This window comes from Bolinopsis microptera, chromosome 12 (assembly GCF_026151205.1).
Source record: "Bolinopsis microptera isolate Bmic1 chromosome 12, MBARI_Bmic_1.0, whole genome shotgun sequence".
Taxonomy (NCBI): Eukaryota; Metazoa; Ctenophora; class Tentaculata; order Lobata; family Bolinopsidae; genus Bolinopsis; species Bolinopsis microptera.
The window spans coordinates 12,580,155-12,598,760 of record NC_087083.1 but is presented as its reverse complement, the minus strand read 5'-3'; the positions used below and the strand labels follow the sequence as shown (position 1 = coordinate 12,598,760).

At 39.3% G+C, this 18,606-nt stretch overlaps 4 protein-coding genes across 4 annotated transcripts in view; 1 reads left to right on the top strand and 3 right to left on the bottom strand.

The window, feature by feature from the left end:
- Window positions 1-18,606, bottom strand: part of LOC134824344 (NAD(P) transhydrogenase, mitochondrial-like) — a 1,149,555-nt gene that overhangs the window by 289,365 nt on the left and 841,584 nt on the right. The gene's annotated exons all lie outside the window — the stretch shown is intronic.
- The window catches only part of LOC134824357 (uncharacterized), a 50,053-nt gene that overhangs the window by 12,889 nt on the left and 18,558 nt on the right, over window positions 1-18,606 (top strand). The gene's annotated exons all lie outside the window — the stretch shown is intronic.
- LOC134824351 (gastrula zinc finger protein XlCGF57.1-like) lies at window positions 181-9,100 on the bottom strand. Its single transcript, XM_063836240.1, has 8 exons — window positions 9,032-9,100; window positions 5,230-5,311; window positions 4,211-4,290; window positions 3,943-4,046; window positions 3,339-3,444; window positions 2,178-2,289; window positions 1,770-1,986; window positions 181-1,607 (listed from the first exon to the last, which is right to left on the bottom strand). Exons 1-8 carry the CDS (start codon window positions 9,076-9,078, stop codon window positions 1,009-1,011), a joined length of 1,347 nt encoding a protein of 448 aa, XP_063692310.1. The 5' UTR covers window positions 9,079-9,100; the 3' UTR covers window positions 181-1,008.
- Window positions 12,570-16,707, bottom strand: LOC134824119 (innexin shaking-B-like). Its single transcript, XM_063835848.1, has 7 exons — window positions 16,550-16,707; window positions 16,148-16,296; window positions 15,611-15,725; window positions 15,236-15,356; window positions 14,577-14,723; window positions 14,216-14,402; window positions 12,570-14,027 (listed from the first exon to the last, which is right to left on the bottom strand). Exons 1-7 carry the CDS (start codon window positions 16,690-16,692, stop codon window positions 12,985-12,987), a joined length of 1,905 nt encoding a protein of 634 aa, XP_063691918.1. The 5' UTR covers window positions 16,693-16,707; the 3' UTR covers window positions 12,570-12,984.

Sequence of the window (18,606 nt, the reverse complement as noted above, 5' to 3'; positions counted from 1 at the left end):
CATGTGTGTGATGCAGGCCACTCCAACGACTAGGAGGAGACCTCTTCATGTATGTACTTACTACAGAGGATCACGTATTAATGAGGATCACGTACTACATACAGTACAGGGGATCACGTACGTCGTACAACATACAGGGGATCACGTACTACAGTCTACAGTATTATAACTACAAGTACGGGACCGCAAAATAAAACAAATTAATTCATCCAAAATATTGTCATAAATGATAAATAAATATTAATGTAAACATCATCAAATAATTTAATCTAAATATTTTCAGATATCATCTCAACACAAATTAGCATTTTCAACACATCATTTATAATAATTGATATGTCTGACAACACTGAAAAAACGGAAACCAAACACAAATTCTAGTCATTGGTTCGAATTAAAGATGTTTAATTAAAAATGTTTCATATCCAAATGCCAAACTATGGCTTACAAATTAATGGATTCATCAATCATAGTATCAAGAAGAAAAAAACATTGATTTCTACGGTTGATAAACTCATTTACTCTAAATAAATAAATAATTTCGGGTCATATCCACGATTAGTTATGACACAACCTTAAATTAACTACTTGAAAAATTTAGCAATTAGACTTTATCTTTTAATTTAGTAGATCCACTAAACTAATTATAGATTTTATAATAAGCTAATTAACTAACACTAACATTAAATTAAGTTACAATGCTGGTCCACATTACAATGCCAGTCCAATGGTTACAATGCCTCTAATCTCAATGATTGGACATATTAAGGGGTAAGGATACGCGTCGTAGGAGTGACCGATCATTAAATCAAGTAGACAAAAACTACCAAATAGACCAAAATGATGACTGACCGGTTCTTAGTAAGGCCACACAAGGCAAATTCGGCAAAACAAATTTTAGGTAACCAATCAAAAGACAGTATTTCAGTTCACAATCTAACCAATCAAGAAGCAGTCTTCTAGTCACATGACACAAACTAACCGATCAAAGCGCAGTGTTGCTTAAATTCAGGCAACATTAAAGCGCATCGCAGCTGTGGTGGTAGCCACTAAATTAGAGAATATCAGTAGACTGGAGAGAGCCAGATATTGTTTGTGTTCTGGAGACAGATCCGAAGAGGGCTTCCTCGATCTTTCTGGTGCAGTTTCATCACTCACTACAGTGTGTCCTTCCAACGTAGGACTAGTGTAAAAGTTCTGGGGTGAGGTCACGTGATGCGGGGAGGTCACGTGGTGAGGGGACGTCACGTGGTGTATAACTGCACTTCGTCTTTTAAGGGCCGCTGGGTACATTGCTATCGGAGAGACAATGACGTTTGATCTGGAACAAGGGTAGCTCAAGCTGTTATCTGTTGGAAATGCTGGTCTGCCCGGGCTCTTGCTGTAACAGATAGGTCCTCTCATGTCTGTCATACTACGTGGTGTTGTTATGACGTCACGTGGTGTTGTGATGACGTCACGTGGTGTTGTGATGACGTCACGTGGTGTTGAGGTCATGGCACGGTCGAAAGGTGGGAGGTATGGGTTGTAGGGTCGAGCTAGACGGACTGTGATATTGTTATCAGTTCTTTCAGAATGCGCCGAGACCATGTGGTGTTCCAGAGATCCTGAAATTATTTAACTGGTCACAGATTTGAATATAATAAGTAATGGCGTAAAACTGAAACTTTCAAAAACGCTTCAGAGAGGATGAATTTACTTTTCAGTAAATGCAAAACACCTCAAACAATCTAGAACCACTGAAAATTATCCAAGCTATAGACACTAACCTATATCGTTAAAAGGGAGGAAACACTGGACACAGTTCAGGGGGGAACCCTCCTTCACATTATTATTCTTGGTAGAAGTGACAGGTGACGTCATGAGCTGCTGTGATGACGTCATACGTTGCTGTGATGACGTCATAGTGTGAGGGAGAGAGACGTGGCAACGCATGTGCATGTAGAGAGAGGAGTGTTGAGAGAACTTTTTGCTGCAGTAGTCACACTGAGAAAATTAATTAGTTAATTTATTGGTTAATTAGTTAATTTATTCGTTAATTAGACGCACTGATTCGTGATTGATTAGTTAATTAGTTAACAGCAGGTATGACGTCACAACTTGAAGTATGACGTCACAACTTGAAGTATGACGTCACAACTTGAAGTATGACGTCACAACCCAATCCAAATCCCTACCTGATAAGGTCGCTCCCCCGTGTGTGTCCTCATGTGTGTAGTTAGGTGAGTAGAGTTAGAAAAGCTCTTCTTGCACTGGGGACATGTAAACGGTTTCTCGCCCGTGTGGCACCTGAAACGTACAGTTGGTCAGCGAAAAGTAGTATACAGTTAATCCCATACACTAAATAGTATGATTACACGTTTATCACTGCCTTAATTCCAATGATACGACCAGAAGTGTCCCCTTGATAACATTGCTGCTCCTGTAGATATCATTGATGGAAGTGTCTTTTTAAAGCAGACTTCATTACTATTTCAGAGAAACCATCAACCCTTAATATAGGCGGTGTCGCGGAATCTCAATAAACACAATACTCAGATCATTGTTGCCAAAGCCACTTAAGTAGTGCTAACCAGCACTCCTGGCTCTATACTACTCAAAGACTCTGATCAGCGACGCCCAATGGCTACGCTCTAATGAACTCCATATTATTGAGTTGGTGGTTCATTACACCCCTCACCCCTCCTGATGGGTAACTCTTACAAATACAATCCCTCCCGCTCTCAACCTGTCAATAAAGGGTTATAATGAGGGAGCGCGTGGCGACATTGAAATTCGTATAAAGAATCAGGCAGCAGCAGAACAAGGGGCCCTGATCCCTCACAATACCAGATCTAGCCAATTGGATTGAGTTTTGCTCACGTCCCACAAAGCAAATCTCAAGCACTTTAATAAAATGAACAGCGCAGCCAATGAGATGGCAGCTGTCAGGTCACGTGGCTGCAGGGAGTTGTCACGTGGGTTGCCAGAGAAACGCACATGGACAATATTGACTTGGTCTGTGAGTAGTCACCCTGGGGGCATGTCCCGCTGCTTTGTCATCACGTCAACATTTGATCCTTATTTATTAGGGCACGTGCGAGCGAGAGTAGACGACATGTCAAGTACTGACCGTTACCATGGCAACTAATCTTGTGTTATAACGTGCCGTACTGGAACTCTTAAGTATTACAGATCTAGGTGTTATTCAGCTTCACTGGAATAATAAGACTGGACATACAACTGGAAGTAAAAAACAAAGAGAAACGGCTGGAGGCATTGATTCTTGTGACAAACTCTGGAAAATTAGTATCAAAATAAAAAGTTAACAATAAACTGATAGATTTGCAAATAAATACCTCATGTGTCGCTTGAGTGCAGTGGACTGGTTGTAGGCTTTAGGACATTTCGTACATTGGTAGGGTCGTTCTCCAGTGTGCGTGTACATGTGCGTGTGCAGGTTACCTGGGTGATGGTTACTTAGTTACCATGGTGGTCACTGATAATGATTAGTGGTTACTGATTGTTACTATTATGATGGTGTCACTGTTGCTTGGTTACCCGGGTAATGGTTAGTCAGTTACTCATGCATGCTGTTTTAATTTTATTAGACATTGAGTTGCCAGGTTACAGAATTACAAAGTTACCAAATTACCATATTACCAAGTAACCAAACCATTGAGTTACTAAGTAACTAAACTACTAAGTAACTAAACTACCGAGTAACTAAACTACCAAGTAACTAAACTACTAAGTAACTGAACTACTAAGTAACTAAACTACCAAGTAACTAAACTACCAAGTAACTAAACTACTAAGTAACTAAACTACTAAGTAACTAAACTACTAAGTAACTAAACTACCAAGTAACTAAACTACCAAGTAACTAAACTACTAAGTAACTGAACTACCAAGTAACTAAACTACCAAGTAACTAAACTACTAAGTAACTAAACTACTTACCAAGTTGACTGAATCTCTTGCCACAACCCTCCACTTTGCACGGGTAGGGTTTTTCACCGGTATGGGTAAGCATGTGTCTTTTTAGGTTGGTCCATCTAGTGAATCTGAAGTGTACTTGATTAGAACAAATATCACCTGATCTGTTCACAAAAATTGAAATGTTCTTTTATTTCACAGTTATATATCGCTTAATATTTTGATAAAAACTTGTAAATATCATAATAACTAATTATTTGTCATTAATGTGATTAAAAATATAAAACCAAACCTCATGCCACAATCCAGTCGTTCACATTTAAATATACGAGGGTTCTGTGCTGGTCTGATCTTCATCCTCTTGGGAGGCACCTGATAAGAGGAGGTGAGTCACGTGACAACAAATTTGGGATTTAATTTTTCTGTGCTGGAAACTGATTGGTTAATGACAGTCACGTGACAGGAAAGTTACAATAAAAAAGGTTCAAAATTTCATCCATTTCAGATTTAAGCGATACGAGAGAAGATATACCTTACAAGACATTTTTATAACGTACGAAATGCGACGGTTTTCCCGAAATTTCGCCATATTTTCGGACCGCCAATATTTCGGTCGTCGTAATAGAATCCGTTGCATTATTTTTAGCTTATTCCAATAATTGTGGCTTCATCGATTCATTTTGTTTTTGAAAAGTTAGTGATATGATGGTGGGACAAATAAACACAATATTCCATGATGAATTTAATGGCAAGTAATACGTTTTAAATTTACAATAAATTACATTTATGTGCTAACATAAACGTCTTATAAGAGACTAAGTCAAGATAAACAATTTAATACCAAACTCAATAAGTGAAACTGAAAGAGTCGAGCCGGACCCCTTAGAGGAAAATGAAGAAATCGATTTATAAGTTTCATTTTGTTTCAACATGATTTTACCGATTTTTAGAAAATTTTGAATTTCCTTTGTGTCAGAAAACAAAATGATAAAAAATACCCTTATTTTCTGTGACGTCCGAAACGTGACGGTTTTTGTTCAATTTCGCCATATTTTCGGACCGCCAAAATTTCGGTCGTCGCAAATTGGTCCGCCACAAAAATGTCTTGTAAGGTAAACAAGGTTTGCCAGATGTTGGGAACCGGCCTGCCACTCCCTACACTTACGGTCCCTCCTTGCGATTATTCTTCCCGAAGTGATAAAGCTCACGAAGTCGAGAACTTACACATTCAACTAAAGATAAAACAAAGTTGGATATGGTGGAATGGTGTGAAGTGGATTACAGTGAAATAGAAAGTGAAACTTCACGAACCTTGTTGTGAAGAGGGCTGCAAGTCATTACATGCTCGTTCAACTGCCCAGGACTCTCAAATCTTTGAAGACAAGCGTTGCACCTGAAACAGAAACTATCACTTTTCATTGCTAATGAATGTTAACAGAAACTATAATTGACAAATATTTTTGTTGCTGCAATGTTAATAGTTATTGGGAATACGATGGTCCTCTTAGGACTTAATTCGTTTTGGCATATCTCCAAATTGTATCAACAAATTGGAAGAGAAATCTATTTGGAAAGAAGTTCAACCATGTGGATTTTAATTTTGATTGATGATAAGTTTCATATACCGATGGTTTTGGACGAAGTTTTACACGAGTTTTTAATCTGGTTTAATTTAAATTGTTTTAAAATTTGGTTAACCACAATTTTAATCAACAAATTTGTTGTTAACTAATTATTTGATTTTAAAAATAAATCGTTGAGTTTCATGGGCAATTTTCTCGAAAATGATTTGAATTATTTCTAAATGCTGACAGAAATATTTAGCTGAACAGTCGCAGGACCTAACTCATCTCGGGACTCATTACTGCTAAACTGCAACTTTGGACGGTCACATCAATTTATTTCGGGGCACTCAAACAACAGTCCTCATTCACACAGTAGGATAAATAGCCCGTGAACAGAGGGTGATCAAGTCGAGTAGAATGTAGAATGTAGTCGGGTGTTAGAGTGACTTGATGCACCCTAAGGGTTCACACTACCTTAACCCCCCATTAGATGCTAAGTGTGGGGTTAATGTTGCTTGCAAAGAGCATGTCTTGATAAATGCTCATCCAATTTCAGTAGATTTGTCAGTAAAAGTGAGGCAATGAAAGCAACTATTTAAATTTTTAACAGATTGTAATTCCTTTATCATATCCTCCAGGTCGCAGATCAAAGAACATACCAAAGCCAATCCGAGAGATGTGATGGTCGCTGCATCGCACAAGACTACAACTTTCACTTTCACTCCAAATTTCACTTTTCCTCGCTGAACACCACAGTGAAACTACTTGTAAGATAAAATAAAAGAAACCACAGATTTGCAGGCAAGAGAACTTCTCAAACAGCTTCTCAAAACACAATAGCCCTCAGAATACTTCTCGGGATTGAACGTTTTTCAAGACTTATTTGAAAGTTTGAAGAGCCGAGAGAAAAGCAGAGAAAGGGACGACGCTGAATCCTTTCAATGAGCTTTGCCCGGCAACAATCGAGTTAAAACACGGAGACAAAGATCTAAAATGAACCACTTATGGGACCTACAGCACATTTTAAAATAGATTTTCAAGCTCAACGTTAATGAGTCCCCTTTTCTCTTTTTTTTCTTTCCTTTTTGGAGGTTCTAGTAGCTCGTGATGGGAGCGAGATAGCGGGGTCACAAAAGCCTGCTTACAGATTGATGTTAAGAGCTTTATTTGAAGAGTAACGTGGGTTGACAATACACCTTACAGCTCACATGTTACTTGTTACACCTTATATGTTACTTACGAAGTTTGTTATACACGCGGGGCAAAGCAACCCCGCCTTAGCAGCAAGTTTTTGATGACCATTAATAACTAACTAACAAGTAACTTTTATATATCAAATATTAATTTGAAAAAACTGTCATCATGGAAGGATACCAATTAAAGCTACAGTAGTTGGGACATTCCTTCATTATCAGTCTCATATACTTACGTATTAAGTTACATTGTTGGTTTTTAAGTAAGTTACTTAAAAACCAACAATGTACAGCTAATTATATTGCGTTTTGATTCGCCCAAGCGGTGACATTTTGTTTATATCATCATTTATAGCATTATTTATATCATGAAACAATCATATATTCAACCAGCGATATTCAATTACAATTCATAATCCACCAATCTGAATTACTGAATATCCGCAACTGTCCATTACTGCACGTGTATTCTCGACTCTCGTTAACACGTGTATTCTCGACTCTCGTTTAATCTGGCTAAAAATATACGAAAAGTTCACCTCGATCACTACCAAAACAGACAAATCTCGCTCCCCCTGAACACTTACCGCCAAACCAACAAAGAACCCCGTTCTCGAGAATTTGAAATATTCCACCATTGTATTCCTACGACCATTGTCCACCCTCGCTAGTAAGCTAGCTTCGCACGTGGACTCTTTAAAAAGCACGTGACAGCAACGACTGCGACAGTGCCCCTCTGGGCATGCACCTCACCGCTCATGTCTCTAATAGGAGGGTTCTCACTGTAATTAACTGTACCCCCCACAACGTTAGAAGTACGACTAAATCAGTTAAACACGTGCCGGCCTCGTAATTTGTTAATCTAATCTTGTTTACATTGAACAGAGAGCACACTCCTGACTCCCTCACGACAGAGCCGCAGTCCGACCGTATCACTGTATCACGTGACCTCTATAAGAGTGCAGTCCTCTGTCACGTGATCTCTATAAGAGTCACCCCTTATGAGAGTTCTAATGAAACTCAATTCACACAGTGATTTGTTAAGCACGCTCAGGCCCCTCAGGGGCCCTTATTAAAGGGGAAGAATTTGCACCCTAAGGAGGGATATAGGGATGTCAGGTTGAACACGCACCTTGGTGGTATAATTCGTACTTGTGTGAAGCGAGCTTAACAGGAAGTGAGGTGTAAATACTGTTAATTAAACAGTTAATGAGTAAACACATTATAATGAGGTAATGGTACCAGCCTGGTATATGGCGGGTTAACTGGAGTGTCAATTAAACCGTAAAGGTTTAATTTTTGTTTTTTTAAATATAGAGCTACTTGCCACTTAGGTCCAGGATCATTATAATACATAACGCCGGACTTCTAGGCATGGTGCTTGGTTGTGGGACACACTCAACTAAGTAAGGTTGAGAGACCTCAAGTCTCCCTAAAGAGATATTATCAACAGACAAACCGTAAAGATGGACGGTTTGTGCAAGTTGAATCTGATTTAAATGAGAAAACTTTGCAGACAAGTGCACTTGTGCGAGGTCGGTGAAAAGTAAAGTTCGTACCAAAAATAATTTGGACGCGGCATCAAATTTTTTAACGGTCAGTATTTTCTGAATATGAAACAGATATTTTTCTTATGCTGGGCAAAGTTTTACAGTTTTTCTCATAAAAAATCGTTTCCTTTTTTTTCGCAATTTTATTTATCATGGATAAAGTAAATTATAGTCAAAAGACGTAGCATTGTTGCAAAAACATATTTTTAGAATTCGCAAAAATAGAGCAAATTCTAAGAATTCTGCAGAGATGAGAAATCTACATAGCCTTTGAAATATATATATAGGAGTTAAATCATTCACTTTCAGTTGGCTTTGAAAATCTGATATCATTCAAAAATAAGTTGCAGATTTGGTGACCACTTGATTCATGCGTTAAGTATGTAATTTTTACTGTGTATCACGGAACCTTAAAAGGGCCGTTTTATGAACATTTGTTAGAAATTGGTAACTGCTCTCAGGCCGCAACACAAGAGGTTGATAACTATGGATAACTTTGTAAATAAAATCGAGAATGAAGAAGTGAGATGATGCTTCATTTTAGAGATACTACAATAAAGGCTGTAAATTGAGGTAAATTAATCCACACCATGTAAGTTATAAGGCAATCAGCAGGTTTCAATATGCCCTATCAGGTACCATATCATTATTAAGGTGTTTTGTTTAATTGGTATTTGGTGGTTTCAGGAGTGACTTTCAGTTTCAAGTATTTCATTCAATAAAAAACAAATAATTATATGATTTATTACTATAATAGTGAAGGAAACAGTAGTGAAATTAAAAAAGTAGTGAAATTCAAACTTACCATAAAGGAGAAGAGTCGATCATGTTTACAGTTTCACCAACTACCATCTTAAAAATAAAGTGGATGTTTAGTGTTTATATTTTATAATGGTTAATGTCAATGTCTAACAAGTTTACACTTATTATAACTGTCAAATGTCAATCGATGTGCCTTTTTAAAATCACAGTTAATGTTACTTTGTATTAAGTTATAACAAGAATTTATTATTCCAATAGATCGAATTTTTTATTGAATTATCTTTAAAAAGCTATATATCAGTTCTAAATTTGATTCGTGCAGAGGAATTGGAAACCATCGCAAAATCAAAGCATTCGGCAATAAAAAACGAAACGCAGCAAAGAAATTAATGTGTTCGACTTAGAAAGTTCAGGTAAACTAAAAATTAAAAAACATTATCTTGACTCGTCTAAATTCAAACTTACAAAAAAAACGACAAGGCAAAGGGGACCTTTTCTAAATTCTCAACTTCAAGTAGCTGCTTTGCATCACCAGCCAATATGATATTTACAGGGGTAACATGTTTCGCGAGACTGGTGCTCCACGATTGGTGGACCCAATATTGATATGATCAATATTGATGATGTCGAGCTATGTAACAAAGATCCCTCGCAGAGTAACTGGGATCTCAAGTGCGGTAGAGGGTTGACGTTAGGAGCTGTTGCTGCACCACGAATCAGCATTATCAAGTGTCAACCCTGCCTTTATTGGGACCACGTGACCTCAACACGTGACCCATACCACGTGACACGCTGCGATCACTGCTGATTGGTTGGATGTCCGGCACGCGCCGGATCTCACCCCGTTATTGGTTGCGTAGGGACAGAATGCTTGCGGAGGTGCCGTTGAGTAGCTATCGACAAAGGAACAGGGAGTAATAATAACATGTCAAAAAGTGCACTAATAAAAGTGATGGCTCTCAGCAAAATGAGATGGTGTGTCTGGAGGAAGGGGGTGCGTGCAATAAAGCGTGATGTTGGGGAGGAGGAGAGTGAGACGTGAGTGGTGTACCCTAAGGGTCCCCGACCTCCTCTCCTTAATAGAGCCCCGGCCCCATACACCTCTATAATGAGACATATCCCCCTCTATAACTGCTAGCTCTCGTAAGTACCCACTGATAGTGCTAGAGAACCGATCCATTGTGAGCTGAACGTACTAAGCGGATGGGTGTGAATTGTAACATCAACCCAGAATATTGGCGCAACAAATAACGGGATCTTTCATAAAACACAGCACCACGTGGGCTAAAAACAATGAGTTTCGGAATCGGGATTCAGAAATTTCATTGTTTTAGGATGAAATCTAGCTGTTTCTGCGGCTCCTACCTCAACCAATCAGCGTGCTCTATTCCAACCACGTGCCCTCGTATTTTAACGCAGCTGGTTTAAAAGAGTCTAATCGAAGTCTATCTGATTAAATTTAAGAAGAAAAGTGGATTACAGCTACGCAGTGTTGCTATGAGTTGTAGTTTCACATGTCACACTGTTACAACTAAGTGCAAACAATGATATCTCTCCGCGAAATCGGCTATTTATTACGAAATTCCCGCGGTCTTACTTTTATATTGGACCGCTGTTATTTCCAGAAAGCAGTGCTACTATTATAATTTCCCGCATTATTGAAATACCGCTATGCAATTTGAAAGTTAAAGTTAAACCGTGTGGTGAATTTTCGCCATGAAAATGCCTAATTATTAAACTTTCTATAACTTCCCGTTCAAAATTCAACCTCATCATCATTGGGAATTAATTTAGCGTTCAGAATTCAGAAGCATTAAACAAAATTATTTATTTAGTTAAAACGATTGTCACACTCGTGATTGGTTCGATAAACACATTTGTCTGGACTCAGCTCTCAATACAGCCCCTTGATTGGTTAGTATGATTTTGGTAACTAACAGGAACACTGCAACCGTAAAAACTAACCTCTATCATTTAGTTACGAGCTATACGAGCACAAAGGCTAAAGTAGTTACAGCCGATGGTATAACAGAAATTTTTGATATCCTGGCTGGAGTACTGCAAGGAGACACTCTTGCCCCGTACTTGTTCATTATCTTGATTGACTATATCATGACAGTGACTATAGACGATGATGACTCGGACTCTGGGTTCACTCTCAGGCCTGCACGGAGTAGAAGGATTGGTGCCGAGAAGATCGCAGACGTCGAGTTTGCAGATGATGTTGCCCTTATCACTGATACCATTGAAGGGGCAAAACTACTCCTGGACAGGCTTGAGAAAGCAGCACTGAGTGTTGGGCTAGCCATGAACGGCACTAAAACTAAGTTCATGACTCTGAACATGACAAAGGAGGCGAGCAGTCTTAATAGCTGTTCTGGAAACCAGCTGGAAAAGGTGACAGACTTTGTTTACCTTGGAGCTTGGATAGCAACAACAGAGAGGGACCTGCGGGTCAGAAAAGCTTAGGCTTGGGCAGCCTGCCACAAGCTTAAGAAGATGTGGAAGTCTGACCTTAGAAGAGGACTAAAGATCCGTCTATTTGTTGCTACTGTGGAGTCAATACTCCTTTATGGTTAGCTGAGACGTGGACGTTGACAGAGCAATTGAAGAAACGCATTGATGGCTGCTACACTAGAATGCTAAGGATGGCACTTAATGTGGATTGGAAGCAGCGAAAAACCAACAAAGAAGTCTATGGCAACCTAACGAGAGCAACCATGAAGATCCAAAAGCGCAGGATGCGACTAGCAGGCCATATCCACCGGCACCCAGAACTAGTCGCAAACCGCTTGCTACTCTGGGAACCAACTCATGGGGTGCGGAGTAGGGGGAGACCAGCCATGACCTATGTTGATAGCCTACGAGCTGACACGGGTCTCAACGACACTGGAGAAATGGGCGGACTTATGGCGGATAGAGTTTTATTGAGACAGCGCATCAATACTCGGACGCTGAAGCCGCCTTAAGTCAAGTAAGTCAAATAAGTCATCATTTGAAAATGCAACGGGTTTAGAACTGGATGCTATCCGAACAGCTTTGATCATGAAGTTCTGCACGGAGCATAATGAACGGTATTTCGAGCGAGGATCGACCAAACTTAAAAGTAAGTACCTAAAATACAGCGCTTTGGTTGGATAGTGTGAGTCACCTGACTAGAATACTGCTCTCTGATTGGTGCTTCTGCTCTTGTTTGAGCTGGTGAGAAACTACAAACCGTGGATCTTACATAATCTAATTCTCTATAAAGTTGATGTTGAACAAAGCACGTTGGGGACAAAGACCAAATGCTGATTCGGAGTACTGTAAAGTAGGATCTTGTGATCCGTTTTAACCAATCAAATCCTGCTACCGTTTCAACCAAATATGGAACCCGTTTCTATGAATGTTAGAAAATACAACATTCATACACCCATACTGTAAAGATCAGACCATTTAATTTTGTGATATTCATGGCTGAAAGGTATGTCAATTTGTACGCATTGAGAAAGTTTTCTAATATCTGACTTGAATTTTTCCAAAAATTTGAACGATTTGTGTCATATATTCATAAAAATTCGAATCATCATTGAAACAAGCGGTTCATATTATTTGAAACAAGTAATTTTTTAAAATTCGTAGAGACAATATTTTCCTTTGCTCGATATAGGTGCTGTGAAGAATATTGTGTGGATGTTTGTAGTGATCGTAGCATAAGGTAAAAAGTAAACTGGTCTGTGTTAGTCACGTAATAAAGTGACTAGAGCTCAGCCCTCGGACTGCAGTTCAGTACGCTACAAAGAACATCGTAATCTCTTAATCTGTACACATTGCAGCCCATCGGCGATCACTTTTGCTTTCACTTTCGCATTCCCGTCACTGTCAGCCTTCACTTGAATACCCGACAAAAACTAAACTATCTTAAACAGGTGACAGGATTCGCATTTCGCGTCAAACGGTCCTCTAAGATTTCGAAAACTTTTTCTTGTGTTTCAAGTGTGCGTAGAATTTATTTCATTATAGATTCACTGACTTAAGAGAGAGCACATCATCGTTCAACATAACGATTGGTATTTGAAGAGGCAGCGTACTCTTCATATCACCCTCTTCTTCAGACTCTGATGGATCAATATCAGCTCTTTTCACTGTCGAGCTACTTTCAAAATATTCTTCCGTTAGAGGAGATTCTTCTAAGTCCTCTTCGTCAGTTATTTCAAGTTCCTCCCTGATTTCCAAAGGTTCCTCTGACATTACCTCTACTTTGTCATCAGAATCGTGAATGTCATGTGTGATTATTAACGGGTCCCCCATTACTTGCTGTTCATCATCTGTATCAGTGATTTCACCTTCCGATTCACATGTGGGATGTTGAGGCTCTGGAATTTTATCTTCATCACGTGACTTAATATTCGTCAAGTCACTGATGTCTATCTGGTTTGAAGGAAGAAGACAATCCGTCTCTTTTTCCAACTCTCTCACCTCATCAGTAACATTTTCCTGCCTTAAATGCTGTTTACTTCTCATCGTAAGGTTATATTCTTTCAGTTCATCCACTGTTCGGTTAAATCGCGTAACTTTTGTGTTTATGTTTGTTGGTCTTTTCTTCTGAGCAACCATTTTGGGTAAAAACTTCCCCAACTTATTATCCACCTTGCTCTTAGACAGCAGGTTTACTTTCTGTTTCTGAGGCCGTCTATGAAACACTTGCACCCCCTCGGTTTTCGAATCGTCACCCAACAGAGAATAGAGCTGGACTAATATCTCCCCGAACAGCTTGGGGTCAACGTTACGCGCGAAAATGTCCATCATAAACCTCATCGAAGACCCAGAATCTAGGTAGAGTTTAGAAATGACCCCGACTGCCGGACTTCTATCAAGTGAGGATGAGACGAGGAACTGTTTGAGCATAAGGGAGGGGAAGAGGATGTTTATAAGGGTAAAAAGGAGGGAGAAACAGTTAATGATAGTAATGATGATGAGACAGAACCAGAACGCGAGAAATAGGTATTGGTTGAGAACGTTGAGGGTTAGCATACACATACCCTGATCCTCATCCATACCTGAGGAGGTTATGTAAGGTTATTTGAGGTTATTTGAGGTTATTTGAGGTCATTATGATGATTTATCCATTTTTCAAACACTAAGATTGTAGATTTTGAAAACACAAAGATGGTTTGTGTGTTTTGGTGATAGAACTATAAAAATCATGGACTTATTCTACTCTTACGTGATTAAACGAAAAACTAACCCGTAGCCCCAAACCGCTTGACTTCACAAGCGGCGACTTTAGGAAAGAGTTTTTCTTGAATCAAGCTGTTAACATTGTCAACTGGCGTGTTCATCTCCCACAGCAACCCATACTCCGCAAACGATCCGAACTTGAACATTTTGTGAGTCAGCCAGTACATCATAATCGTGTTACCCAGGAACATAATCTGAGAATGTATCAAAATCCTTCAGTCAAATTATTGTAAAGAATTTGAAAATTTAATTATTATTACAATTTACAACTCCCAATGTCCTACTTAACTCTAGTAGATTCAAAATAAAAGCTTGCAATTTAACCTTAGGACGTCACACATATCACAGAACTAAAATACTGCACAAACCTTTACAAGCAAAGCGTAGAAAGCAAGACTATGTTTCACCACAAATGAAGAGTATAAAGATTGGTGTGAGAGAGACATGGTTGATTGGAGATAGAGCCAAACTGAACCCCTCTTTATCATCTCTTTCTTTTCAAACCCGTCCTCTACCTTAAAGTTATGTATAAGTGTTATTGAGTCTCATTTGATCAATATGTGATTTATTCATTTACCTTTATTAGAACATTGTAATCGCTGAGTCTATTTAAAAAAACAGAAATTTTCTTCAAAGAACCGTCCTCTACCTTAAAGTTGTTACTTGTGTTACCAGAGAGAGTGGACCAGAATTACATTGATATTCACAGCTCAGCAGGTTCAGTTAACAAGTTACTGTCATTACTCACAGTATCAGACTTTCGCGTTTAATTAAATGAACAACAGTCGTATCTACGCACTTAGGTTCACGTTAGTTGTTAACGAGAATTAGAGCCATACTTTCTCGGACACGTGACGGTTATTTTGCGATATGATTGATCCGTGATCGCTGCTGGAAGCTCATTGGTTGATAGCTGTCACGTGTTACATGTCAGGAAAAATAATTACGCTCATTTTCCCCTTCAGTGATCAAGTCGAATCTCTGATAAGAACAAATGTATACTGTATAACAAAACTGAAACACTCACCGGATTTTGCAACATAGACACAACTGCTTTGACCTTGTCGAAACCAAACAATTTGTATAATTGGTAGGGGAGGAAGAACATCAGTGCAGTAAGCCAGTAGTAGAACATAACAAACGGATACCTTGGGTTATTGTTCGTCAGTGAAGCATTAGAGGGACTACAAAATAAAAGTGAAAGTGAAAGTGAATGTGTCACTCTTGTCTTTTGAGATATTTCAATGATTTTGAAATACTGGTTGAGGACGCGATTTTAGTATTCTCAGCAGCGAACTTGTCTCAATATCCAGTTCGTCAACAGTCTAAACACGACTCAACTTAATATTCCTATCTGATACTTGAAACATGTCTTTAACAGATTATTTATTTATTTACATACCAAGTTTGATATATTCTAGTAAGAGGTTTGACATCTTTCTCGTCTGGACACTCTATCCTTCCACCTGATTTCAGCTCAAACTCAACACATGCTGGCAGGTCCTCGGGAACTATACCTGACAACATTAATAGGATTAATCACTGTGACGTCATGACAAAATACCAGAAACAATGGATAATTTAGTGTGAACAATTAAAGCTGTAACACGAAAGGAGTACTGAAATTAAGACAGAGTGACACAATGTTCTATGACACAATGTTTTATGACACAATGTTTTATGACATAATGTTTTATGACACAATATTTTTATGACACAATGTTTTATGCGACACAATGTTTTATGCGACACAATGTTTTATGCGATACAATGTTTTATGCGACACAATGTTTTATGACACAATGTTTTTTGCGACACAATGTTTTATGACACAATGTCTTATGACACAATATTTAATGACACAATGTCATGTTATCTGACACAATATTTAATGACACAATGTCATGTTATCTGACACAATGTTATGATGCAAACCCACCAGGATAAGGACTGGCCCTGTCCCGCATTTCGTACGCCTCTTTAATAGTGTAGATCCCAGAACTCCAGCACCAGTCCTCCGCAAACCTTTCGTAGTCTTCGTCTCGTTGGAAGCCATCACACGCTATAACCGATCCACCTAGCTGTTGTCTGTAGAGGTGAAAGGGAATGTGAGTCGTGAGAAAGTGAAAGTGAAAGCAAAGTTAAGACGATAGCGAAAGTGGAATAAATTTTTATTTGAAAGGGTAGGGACTAGGGGCGATTTTTATCATGAACCTGATAATTACATAAAATTCGAATCATTTTAGATGCGACGTACGATTGAACTTGAAGATCAAATTGAACAAAGGACCAAAATTGGTAGTGAAACAGAAACCAACCTGATAATGAAACAGAAACTAACCTGATAGTGATAGTGACAGCAAAGACAAGTGATAAATAGAACATAAAGGTTCTGTTAAGTTGACTGCTGAGATCGTCAATGTTCACTGATTTTATAGGAGCTGTCGCTCTGTTAATGATGGGGTATAGAATTTCAACACCCATGATCCTACCAAGATATTATTTAGTTTTCATTAAAGAAAAATTAAGCTATTCGTCTATGTTACTGAAGGAAGTTGGGACGAAGAGGAACTGCAAACCCCGATGCGGCCTGCGGGACAGGGATATAATGACTAAGGAGGGGTTATGTCATATTTGGCCTTGATTGGAAGCAATTGAGACATTCTCGCAAATAAACAATAAGTGGTCAATATTACTTTGATTCGAAAGTTCAAATGATGAAGAGAGATTGAGAAGATAGTATTTTTCAATACTTGCAGTTGCATGTTAAAATGTAAATGTTAACAAATTATATGCTTGCTTGTTTGCATTGCATCACAATGTATGGCATTGTATATCAAGTCAAGCGAATAAGTGATGTAGAATGTAGATGTCATGTCTCTTTAATACATGACTCTCTTTCGTTCATGTTTGAAAATAGGACAGAAATTTCTTTGGTCTGAATTAAACTTCCGGTGGCTCAATTGTGTCTTATGCCATTCATAGTTGACTGAATAATTGGTAACTAGAGAAAATTTCAGTCAAAACTGTGAAATTTTGGTCCAGGGAAATTTCAAGTACACGCTTGCTGAGCTGTTGTTAACTGACAAGAGCATTAGGTATATATGCAAAATGCGGATTGCGGATCTGTATGCTCTAGCTAGAACATAAATTAGTACAATTCTGATCTCCTCTCAAAGAATGCATATCTCTTTTATTCACGTTATAGTATTACGCTCACTTAATTAATTGTGAATTGTATCGGACAATACATTTTTGTATTATTACTTTTGTTAGTTGTTTGGTTCATTTTCGCTTATTTTTCTGCCTAATGCTCAAACCAAAAAAGTTTAAATATACTTAACGAATTCGAGAAAATAAAACCAATTAATGTGTACAGTTATGTTAATGTTAAAAACAGTATACAAATAATCATTGGGTAAATTGTAATTCGAGAGATAGTTTGACGATTATTTAATCATTATAATTCATTTAGTTGAATCAAATTAACAGTGAGTTTCACAAGGTGTTTGATAATTCATAACCGCCCCACCAAAGGCTTTATTGAATCATGGCACCTTATTATACCAATATACCATCGGTTTCAATGGCAGTATGCCTTAATTACTGATGTCGTCATTAGTTTACAGCAATGAAACGTTAGAAACCATTCCTTCGCGTGACACCAGACTGAAATTGTACCAAATTGGGCCACTTATAGAAGTGTTCATATTGATGCGGATTGTTTTAATATGTCACGACGGTTAAACCACAAAATTACTAAGTCCACACTCCACACCACCAAAAATATCAAAAGCATCCTCACCGGCCCACCCCACCACGTCGCGTTGCCATACATTGCACGGAAGCAACCTCACCGGCCCACCCCACCACGTCGCGTTGCCATACAGTGCACGGAAGCAACCTCACCGGCCCACTCCACCACGTCGCGTTGCCATACAGTGCACGGAAGCAACCTCACCGGCCCACCCCACCACGCCGCGTTGCCATACAGTGCACGGAAGCAACCTCACCGGCCCACCCCACCACGTCGCGTTGCCATACAGTGCACGGAAGCAACCTCACCGGCCCACCCCACCACGTCGCGTTGCCATACAGTGCACGGAAGCAACCTCACCGGCCCACCCCACCACGTCGCGTTGCCATACAGTGCACGGAAGCAACCTCACCGGCCCACCCCACCACGTCGCGTTGCCATACAGTGCACGGAAGCAACCTCACCGGCCCACCCCACCACGTCGCGTTGCCATACAGTGCACGGAAGCAACCTCACCGGCCCACCCCACCACGTCGCGTTGCCATACAGTGCACGGAAGCAACCTCACCAGCCCACCCCACCACGTCGCGTTGCCATACAGTGCACGGAATCAACCTCACCGGCCCACTCCACCACGTCGC

What these genes read in the sequence shown, in the direction of transcription:
- LOC134824351 (XM_063836240.1), bottom strand. Translation starts at nt 9,078, where the DNA reads ATGGTAGTTGGTGAAACTGTAAACATGATCGACTCTTCTCCTTTATG. An exon ending in CAAGAGATTCAGTCAACTTG is followed by an intron (nt 3,445 to 3,942) that starts GTAAGTAGTTTA and finishes ACCATCACCCAG; the next exon opens with GTAACCTGCACACGCACATG. An exon ending in CGGGGGAGCGACCTTATCAG is followed by an intron (nt 1,987 to 2,177) that starts GTAGGGATTTGG and finishes TAATTTTCTCAG; the next exon opens with TGTGACTACTGCAGCAAAAA.
- LOC134824119 (XM_063835848.1), bottom strand. Translation starts at nt 16,692, where the DNA reads ATGGGTGTTGAAATTCTATACCCCATCATTAACAGAGCGACAGCTCCT. An exon ending in ACTAGAATATATCAAACTTG is followed by an intron (nt 15,357 to 15,610) that starts GTATGTAAATAA and finishes CAATAACCCAAG; the next exon opens with GTATCCGTTTGTTATGTTCT. An exon ending in CAAGCGGTTTGGGGCTACGG is followed by an intron (nt 14,028 to 14,215) that starts GTTAGTTTTTCG and finishes TAACCTCCTCAG; the next exon opens with GTATGGATGAGGATCAGGGT.